The 7,043-nt window shown below is 37.4% G+C and overlaps 1 protein-coding gene across 1 annotated transcript in view; it reads left to right on the top strand.

Moving 5' to 3' along the window:
- The first annotated feature begins 2,434 nt into the window (after positions 1–2,434).
- The window catches only part of atp6v0cb (ATPase H+ transporting V0 subunit cb), a 10,102-nt gene continuing 5,493 nt past the window's right edge, over positions 2,435–7,043 (top strand). The window contains exons 1-2 of the mRNA XM_015032670.1: positions 2,435–2,733; positions 6,741–6,924. Coding sequence (XP_014888156.1) covers positions 2,667–2,733; positions 6,741–6,924 — 251 coding nt within the window. The 5' untranslated portion in view covers positions 2,435–2,666. The remainder of the gene's footprint in view (positions 2,734–6,740; positions 6,925–7,043) is intronic.

Below are 7,043 nucleotides of genomic sequence, written 5' to 3'. Positions count from 1 at the left end.
TGTCAATTTTTGACTGTGCAAGTTTACAAAAGAGCTTAGCTTGATCAGATGAAAAAAACACGAGTCATTTCCTGTTTTGACATTTTAAATATTTTAGAAAGACATTGAAATAACAGCTGAAAGGTAGACATGGTTTGGTGTCAGTGTGCATGTCTGGGTATAAATGGGTCATTCAACAACATGCGGATTCCCCCAAAGCAAACAGGAAACGATTCACTACCAGGGTTATCATGTTACTCCATGCTGTTAAATGAGCTGGTTACACAGAACCGCAGTGTTTTCTCATCCTCGATGCTAATTTTGAATCAATCAAACTCAGAGAACAAGAGAAAATACGAGCGTGATCCTCCTGGCTGTGACCTTGCTATTGGTGCATCTCCTCTGTTTCATAATTCAGCCTCAGCAGTTGTGGAAATGTTTGTGTCAAAGAGGAAGGAGGCTGGAGGTGATGCATGTAGACACTGCATCACGAGTGGTGGGGCTTTACCCAGATCTATGGGTGGAGGGAAGGCAGCGCTGACTTGACCCGGCAATGCAGAAACATCATGGAGGAGGAAGAACTGCACACGCCAACTCTGTCTTCATCTGGGGGAGCCCTGCCTGTTCCTCTCTCTGTGTAAATCCAGAGCTGGAAGCTGCAGCCATCCCACCGACAGGCTCACATGCCACATCGCTGCATGTCACGGCTGACAGTGAAACTCCCTCTGCAGCAGGGTGATAAATACGGAGGGCCATAAGCACCAAAATCAAGAACTCCATAATTATTTGAATGTTTTATTGATTATTATTAAATACTTAAATGGTAAAATTGTTGGCATTTTCATAAATGGTGGGACTTGATTAAAGCTGCAGCATGAAACTTTTATCAAAATATATATTTTTACGCATTTGTTGAAACTGTCCCCATGTTGTGACAGTTTGGTATGAGACAGATAATTTGTGAAAAAATTTGAGCTCCTCTGCCTTTTCCCATTGACAACCAATCAGAGCCAGGAGGCGGGTCTTTGCGCTGTCAATCACCCCATTGCTCTCTGATCAACCACAGCTAGCATAGACTGTAGGAATGCTCAGGCTAGTTAGCATAGCCACAGACAATTGCAAGTAAACGGTTTTCCTGTTTCTCCACTATTAGCATATTTAAAACCGAGTACACAAGAGTGATTGACAGCGCTGAGACCCTCCCGCTGGCTCTGATTGGTTGTTTTGCCATTTCTTCAGATGGCAATAGTGGATCAGGGAGGAGGTGAAGCTTGATCTTTTCACAGATTACCTGTCTCATGCAGTTTTAGCAAATATGTAAAACATTTTTATAAAAGTTATCTACTGCTTCACTAATAGGCTAACTGCTATTAGCACAACATGAACACAAAAATAGTCTTTATAATTGTTTTTATTTTTAGCAGAAGCCCACTGGGCCAAGAGACGTGTCTTCGTCATCCATTGCTGTTGTCTGCCAGATGTTGCTTGTGCATTAGATTTATGGCGGCCCCAGAAACACAATACAAAGTTCCCAGCTCAGGACTTTTGGAAGTAAAACAGAAAAATGCAATTAATTAAAATAACATTTTATTCATAATTTTATTCTTCTTGTGCAGCAGTGTCTAAGGGGGCACTTTAGGCCCCCACCCACTGACTATTAAATAAAGTAGTCATTATGCTGTCACACGTCACTGACTAAATTAGCTAATTATTAAATGATAATGATTCTGTGCACTCTGAAAATAAAATATTTTTTTTTATTTCTGACATATCTTTCATGTTTTAATTAAGTGGTAACAGAAGCTATTGTATTATTTGTTCCTATCTGAATCTGTGGGAGCAAGCTAATATTAAATAACAGGGAGCCAAAGCTGGAACCTTGCGGAATCCCACATGTGATTTATGTTAGCTCTGATCAGAAGTTACCTATTGGCACAAAGAAATCCTTGTCCTTTAGGTAACATTGGAACCAGTCAAGTACTAAAGTTTATTCAATACCTACCATGGTCAACAGTGTCCAGTAGCAGCACTGGATCTCCCATAGTAGTTTGCCTCATTGACGTCATTAGCTAAAACGTTAATAATTATTTGAAGAAAAATATCAATAAATTTTAGGCAGACACTTAAGAAAATATGTTTGACTTTCTAGATTTACACGGTTTTCCCGCATTTGCAATTAATATCACATAAATATCAACGGAAAAGCCTGCCACGGAGCAAACCAAATGGAAGCCTGATGGGGGGGTGAACCTTTGACAACTACAATGAAGATAAGCAAAACATTTAAACGCAGCATCGAATATATATATTTACTTCTAACATTGAAATATTACTTACGATTTGTACATATTTTCTACGTCGCAGTGTTTAATATAAAAGTTTGCCGTAACTCCCCCCCGCCGCCGAGCGAATTGAAAGTTTCCATCCGTTCGGTCAGTCAGGTGATCCTTTCCGCTTCGCCATTTTGTGCTGCTGCGCCGGCTACTTATCTCAGGAGTCGTGACTCTCCCGTTTACACTGGTAGTTAGGTTATTAGACGGTTCCTGGTTTACCCGGCGTTGCTTCCCAAGCCCGTGGCCTTTTCTATTGCCTCCTGTAAAGTGCGCCTTTCCTCTTTTGGTTAACGGCTAATTGTTATTATTTTTGTACATTTGCTTTATTTTTTATACGTTATTTAGTGAGACAGAATGTCGAGCCCAGAGTACTCACCGTTCTTCGCAGTGATGGGAGCCTCCGCGGCTATGGTGTTCAGCGGTAAGTAACACACACTTTCTTTAAATTGATTTTTAATGTTTGTCACTCGCATGTCTGTTTGTATTTACAGATAAATGAGCTTAAATCCCATATAGTGTCATTTGCTAGCCGCGGTGCTCTTCTTAAAGCTCATTTAGCTATTCGGAATGCTAGCGATTCATTGCTAATAGTTAGCTGTGATTTGTCCTAGCTGTAAGGCAGAAAGGGATTTAAAATTATTTTTTAAACCGCCCTATTTGCATTTATTGTGTTTATTTGCTTCCACTTCTTAACCATAGCTAGCTATAACGAGCTAAGGCTTGTTAACTAGCTGGTGGTAGCTGTGTGAGTTAGCATTGACGCTAGCCTCATTTCAAATTACTCTGGCAAAGCGAAAGGACAAAACAGGAGTTATTTAATTATAATATTACACGTACAAAAGACACATTTCAACTGTATATTTGACGACAAACTTTAATTTGTTTCTCCTTAAATTTAATCGTGTGGTTAGTGAATTAATAGCTGATTACGCTAATTGCTATTTTCTCCACAAAGCTGCCGTTTACACTTTACCAATTCATTAACAATAATTAAAAAGTGTTGCAAAGTTGATGCTTAAGCAATGTTAAAAGTTGAGATCATAAAGCAAATGCATTAAAGATCGAGTCCACGCCATCCCACGTAAGCTGTATGAGTCAAAATCTGCGTAAACATGAAGGTGTAGCTTTAACTTCATGCTGATATATCTATTTTTTTTAAAATAAAGCTTTTGAAAAAGCTATTTTATAGTTTAAATGTCAATTTGAAACCGTGATCAGCTGGCTGACTTCCTATTCCTCAAAGGAATGACGAAGTCACATGATTATCACATGATGAGACTTCTGACTGGGCCATCTAGCTAGTGATCCCTTTATACATTTAAACTTTTAAATGTATAAATCGGCAGTGATTTTCATGCTAATGTTTGTCACTATCAGATATCAGCATATGATTATTATGTCCGATATTATGGCTGAAATTTGGATTTGAATTCAGACAGTTGGTAGAAAACTTGACAAACTGTAGCCTATGATATAACTTAAGATATTAATTGATATAAACTCAAACTTTGCTAACTTCAAGCTTTCATGGACTTTTTTTTTTCTTTGTATAACGGACAAGAGTGAAAATATGATGCACGTCTTTTGATATAGACAAAAAATATACAATAATTAATATTTATATAAATGCTTATAATATTAAACTCAAAGTGCATCAACATGGTTTTGGTTGATGCATCAAAAAACAAATCAGGAAAAAAAACTTGTTTTTAAAAAATATATCAAACTTATTGATTCAAAATACCAGTATCTGATCAATGAGCGACAAGATCAATACTTTAGTTTTAGTTTCCCTCTGCTCAAGTTTTCCAGTTCAAGAAATTTTGGTTTGATTTAGACTGAAATTAGATTTTTTTTCTTTCACTTTAAAGTAAAAATAGTTATTTTCTGTTTAGCGTGCAAGTATGTCATTAAAATATTTTGTAGGAATCTAAACTTTGTTGAAATTCTGTCCTAAGTTTTAACAAAATAACTAAAAGGAAAAACCCACAAAAACACCTAAAATTGAGAAGTTTTATATATTATACCCAAATAATGATTGGTTGGATTGTTACTAAAATATGCAGTGTTGCACACCACTACTCATCACTTATAAATGATCAACCAGTTGATTTTAAATGGTCTGTTTTGCTTTTTTCCAGTAATTATTAATCATTTTAGAGGATTGCTTTTGCAGGAAAAAGGGATGGGAATGTGTTGATTCTTGATGTGGAAACATCCTGCAGAGTAGAGACATTCACATCACAAAAACGGTAAAAAAGCCAGGATGCGTTGGCAGGTGGTAATGTGTTGCATTTCCTGCTAAAAGAGAAGTTCACAGATTGATGTTTCACTTGTCCTGATTTAAATGTGTGAAGCTCGGCTTCATATAACAAACTTAAACATTTTCAGTAGCACCTTATTATTGTAAATTCAATTAAAAACGCTTCATTAATCCAAAAGAGCTCCTTTTACAGTTCACTTTTTTTTTAAGTTTGAATTTTGTTTTTCTAGTAAATTTCTGACTCTTGAAAGAAACTTCCAACTTTTGAAGCTCAAATTTCCACTTTTTTATTCTAGACCATTTGAGTTCCTTTTTTCCTTTTCTCTTTTTATTTTTGTGCAATGGCCCTAATTCGCCGTTGTTGCTGTAATTTATGTTTTCACACTGTGCACATTTTTAAAGACTGCATTAAAAATGTTCTGTCTTTTCTGTTTGGTCTGCCTCGATGCTGTAATTTGGTAAAAACCACATCCGGCTTTTCTCTCTGCAACTCAGAGACCCTCCTGCTGTAATTGGCCATTTTGCTGGAGGCACTTCTGCTCTGATGTCATCAGACGTCATGGGGCGTCCCGTCTCCCAAACGCTCTGGTAGAGAGCGAGGAGGAGGATTAGGATTACAATCCAGAGGTTTTGCCTCCACAGAATCTTCCTGCTGAGACATGATGACAGTAATCCAGCCAAACATTTAAGGCAATATTTAATCTGATTATTAGCAACTCTACGTCTTTTGAACATGCAGTTTTTTTTATTTCAGGCTCAGTTAACAGAGTTGCCTTAAGCGTCTAAAGTCGGACTGTTCCTCTGCTTTGTTTTTTACTAAACGTTTCCCCGTTGCGCTCTGCCTGATGACTTCAGACAGACGGTGCTGATTTAACCTTCTGATGGCGTCGGTGTGGCGACGCGTCAGGAGCGATGGAGGCAACATGGCGGCTGAACAGCCTGCTGGAGTTAACAGGAGAAACTCCCAGTGCTGGAACGCTTCCGGCTGGGAAATCTGGAGACGTTTCAAATTTAATCAGCATCATTTTGTCTTTGTGGAACAGAGGAGGTCATTTTCTCAAAATCCTGCTCAGAAGTTCACCAAAGGTTAAAAAGCTGCAGAATAAATGAAGAAATTAAACTTTTTTTCCCCTCAATATCTCAGTTCCTGCAAAATTTCTCTTTTATTTATTTATCTTTTGCACAATCAAAATCGCTAATTTTGTGACACCACATCAGAAATATTGCCAAGGAATTTTTTGGTATTTTTGCAGTAATTGTCTCTGCTCTTATGGAGAACATGTCATCTGCGTTTATGTACGACAATAAAAAATTAGTTTTTTTAAATTCAGATCAACTGTAAGATTAAATATTGTGGCCAGTGAAAGATTTATTTCTATTTTTAATTATAAAAATAGTCATATTACCAGAATAAAGTCATACTAGGATAATTAAATGGTATTTTCATGGGAACTTCTGCAGAAAAAGTAATCAAATGGTCACAAACTGGTAAATACAACCAATTTGTTTTCAGCCAATTGCTAAATAAACATACATACATTTTATGTTTAAAATAAAAACATTTCGTCTGTAAATATGTTTTGGCCAAAATGCGTCAAGTGGCAAAGTTTAGCTTCAAATTCACTAAAGGATTCTGTTTTTACTTTTTAGGCAATAAAATATTTTTTATAAACTGTTCATTGGGATATTTTATTGTACTTTTAATATTGTATAAAAAAAAAGATTAAGTGGTTAAATGAGAAATCGGCAGAATGTGGCAATTTTTAAAACTGGATTAATCAGAATAATATTTAGTTGCTTCACCTGCAGGTTCTTGTTGAATCAGTCGTTAATGGCTGTTCGTTTGCTTCGTATTGTTGCTGATTGCTTCTGTCAACACTTCTGGGTGTGTGTGACGTCTGTGTGTGTTTTCCATTTTCTGTCAGCTTATGAAGCTGCTTCTTCCTCTTTTGATGGCCTTCCCTCTTAAAAAGCTGTTTTTAGTTTCCTTATGACTGAAGGTGAAATACCCCAGTGAAGCCATGATGGGTTTTTATTTGGAGGAACAGAATCTGTAACAATAGTTCCACTTCTGCTTTATTTTCCAGCTGTGCTTCACTGTTTCTGTCATCCACTAGCCTCTCTGATGCTAACCCGTTAGCCTGCGTTTGTTTTTGTCATTCCAGCCTTGGGAGCGGCCTACGGCACCGCTAAGAGCGGCACAGGCATCGCCGCCATGTCTGTGATGCGGCCGGAGCTCATCATGAAGTCCATCATCCCCGTGGTCATGGCTGGTATCATAGCCATCTACGGCCTGGTAGTAGCAGTGCTGATCGCCAACAACATCTCAGACAACATCTCTCTTTACAAGTAAGCTTTATGTTTTATGTACGTTTACAATAACGTTCTCATCACCAGTAAATCAAAAACTACCTATATTGGAATAGATAATACATCTGGTAGCGTATTCAACATATAGACTATTCCAG

This window comes from Poecilia latipinna, unplaced genomic scaffold, assembly GCF_001443285.1.
Source record: "Poecilia latipinna isolate Pla-1442-1.1 unplaced genomic scaffold, P_latipinna-1.0 Scaffold247, whole genome shotgun sequence".
In the NCBI taxonomy this organism is placed as follows: domain Eukaryota; kingdom Metazoa; phylum Chordata; class Actinopteri; order Cyprinodontiformes; family Poeciliidae; genus Poecilia; species Poecilia latipinna.
This window is presented reverse-complemented; position numbering and strand designations above follow the sequence as displayed.